Genomic DNA, 2723 nt, shown 5'->3' on the forward strand with positions numbered 1-2723 from the left:
CAAACGACCAACCCCCTTGTCACTTGGTAGCTGGTCTCCGGCTGAGCTTGCCACGCTGACTCGAGGGCGCATCTCCATTGTGACCGAGACCGCTACCCTCACTCGCTCTAAGGGTGTCTGGGAGTGCACGAAAAAGTGCGCGAAGTGGTGACAGTGGGTGATTTTTTGCTTTGCTTCGATGGTAAACAGGTAGGCAGGCTGGAGATTACAGCAATAACGAAAGCGTTTGAACGTGAATTCGAAGGGCTGGATCCAATTCACCTATGATCCACTCAGCCGAGCAACAATCCGGTTCCTGGACCTTGAAATCACGGAAGGCGCTTCGCACACCTGTTGGGAATAGAAAACCAAATGGGAGAAGGCGATCCTGCAATACAACTTTGGACACCCGAAGCTCGTAAAAAGGTCAATCGCTTATGCCTGCATGGTCCAGACCATGGTAAAGTTCAACAGACACGAGGTAAAAAAAATTGCTGATGGCCTAGCTCTGTTAGGCCAGGATATACGTAGCGAAAGCGCGCCGACATCTGGATCGGAAGAGTTGATATATGAAACCCAAGCATTCGCTAGATGCGCCTTTATTCATGATGAAACCCGGAGCCGTCATGGCGGAGTTTTTCTCCACAGGCAAAAAATCGGATACTGTGGGGTGTGATGTCAATGTCCTTCGTAATTGTTTGTTGTAAAATTTCCCAGAAGAATTTAGCATCAATGCACAAAATAAAGCAATGGTCAATTGTCTCTGGTGTATAGCGCAGGCGGCATTCAGCGCCATGGCGCAAGCATCTCCTTAGCATGAAGCCATGCCCTCACAGACAGCGTGGATGTCTGCAGTTTACAGAAGAATGTTTTTGCAGCAGAAGAAATGCACATGCGCCTATCACGTTTTAAAACACTGGTGTCAAGGAACTCCAGAAAAGGTTGCTGATACAACGGTACAGAGAACAAATATTCTGTAAGCGCCTGAGTCATCTGCCTTCTGGAGAGGCTATACAGGTAGTCTAAAGAAAAACGCGCAGTGAGGAAATTGAAGGTGTCAGCAAATTCCTTAAGGAATCCCCATAAAGGCCCCTCACGAGTGTGTCCCGTCGGTACGAACAGGAAAGGCAAACGCGCACTGAGACGCCTAATAAGCACAGATACTAAAAATGGGTGGTTTGACGATTTGAAAAAGAAATTACGCGAAACAAGCTGATGCACGAATAAGTGAACAAGGCCGATTCCACCAGACTCTAGAGAAAGAAATACAAAAACAGTGCTGTGCCATATGATCGTTTATGTTGCTGGGACTATTTAGTCTCTGGAAGAGCCGCATGATGGACCGCCACGCCGAATCACCACGGTCGTCGAAATCTTTGTTTCGTGAGCAATGCGCATTGGTGCGGGGAATACATGCTGCCCTGCTAGAGCCGCCCAGCTGGCTTCCCTATATGGATCGATATAGGGAAGCCTATATGGATGCATATACGTAGCTTGTGCCAGTTCGCAAGACGCAGCTGTACAGAAAACTAGCCAGCACAGACTACGTGCCGCCCCATCGGTGCCCTAGAACAGACGACGCGGGGGCTGATTGGTGCAGCGCGTTTTTGTTTTGCAGCGGCGCGCCATTTGCCAGTACACCATGCGTCCGGGACGCACGGGCCGACAATTGTGTGACTACGACCACAGCGCGTGCTGAGCGCAATGTTAATGAATGGTAATGTAGCAGCACGGGTGGCAGCGGCCGCCGATGAACCTTGTGAAATGCCTCGACCGGGCTGAGTGAGTAGCATAAACGCATATAGGATAAGGACGGAATCGAGATAGGGATCGCAAATGCAGAAGCAAGCGCATATGCGTTAATTTTCAATAATATCAAGGTGCTCACTAATTATGCAGTGATTACACTCTAAAAGCAGTCGTTTATTGCACACTTTTCGAAAGATGGGGTGTGATTGTGATGCTGGAAGCGTTTCTATCCAGTTGGCGATGCTGGCCGGCACTGAAAAAGAGAATCGCTTGTAAAAATACACGCATGTCGAAAGAGTAGCTTGAAGTTTGCAAGAGTGGCAGATCGGGCTAGTTGGTAATTTTCCATAATGCGATACAGCGCGAATAAAGACGGGGACGTTGAAGTTGTGCGCTTATAGCTGACGAGAAAACAGGCTATCTACAATTGCCGATCGGAAACAGCTGTCAGTTACTGCAGCCGATGGAAGACAGAGACAGAATGATGAACTGAAAGGCAGGGAGGTTAACTAGGCGACACATCGTACGCTACCCTGGGAAGCACATTATTATTGCAATGACCTGACCATCGCTAAGCGGAAAACGCTTAGCTCACAGTAGCAAGAATTGCAGCAAACAACGCTGGTTGGCTGAAATTGACTTTTGCGCCCGAGTGTTGGTTGCCCGCGGTCACTGTTCCAAGAAAGGATCAAAAACTAAATGTGTCCGTGTACTCACCCGTCTGGCAGCGAGAAAGCTGACCCGAAGAATCCGCCGTACAGGGTGTCCGAGCTGCTGCCCGCCATCGAGCCGGGAGTCAGTGTGCTGCCGGTCCCACCGCTGTCGCAGGACCATGCGCGCACCCTGAGGGTATGTTCAATGGTCGCCGCCATAGACCTCGTTGCGACGGGAGTCGGGAGGGAGTCGGGCAACAACGCTCTCTGGGCGTCGTAGTCCTCATCGTTAACGCGACAGCAGGAGAGCAGGCCGCCCATTGCGCCCGGAGCAGCTTCTAT

The 2723-nt window shown here is 50.3% G+C and overlaps 1 protein-coding gene across 1 annotated transcript; it reads right to left on the reverse strand.

Annotated features, from left to right (window-relative positions):
• Positions 1–1902: 1902 nt before the first annotated feature.
• On the reverse strand, positions 1903–2723 carry LOC144129676 (uncharacterized). The gene is made up of 2 exons (XM_077663780.1): positions 2446–2723; positions 1903–1981 (listed from the first exon to the last, which is right to left on the reverse strand). Exons 1-2 carry the CDS (start codon positions 2700–2702, stop codon positions 1903–1905), a joined length of 336 nt encoding a protein of 111 aa, XP_077519906.1. The 5' UTR covers positions 2703–2723.

Source organism: Amblyomma americanum, chromosome 4 (assembly GCF_052857255.1).
Source record: "Amblyomma americanum isolate KBUSLIRL-KWMA chromosome 4, ASM5285725v1, whole genome shotgun sequence".
In the NCBI taxonomy this organism is placed as follows: domain Eukaryota; kingdom Metazoa; phylum Arthropoda; class Arachnida; order Ixodida; family Ixodidae; genus Amblyomma; species Amblyomma americanum.

Excerpts from the sequence above, each read along its gene's own strand:
- LOC144129676 (XM_077663780.1), bottom strand. The coding sequence starts at position 2,702 with ATGGGCGGCCTGCTCTCCTGCTGTCGCGTTAACGATGAGGACTACGAC. Across the intron at positions 1,982-2,445 it reads GCTTTCTCGCTGCCAGACGG|TGCCGGCCAGCATCGCCAAC; the intron begins GTGAGTACACGG and ends TCTCTTTTTCAG.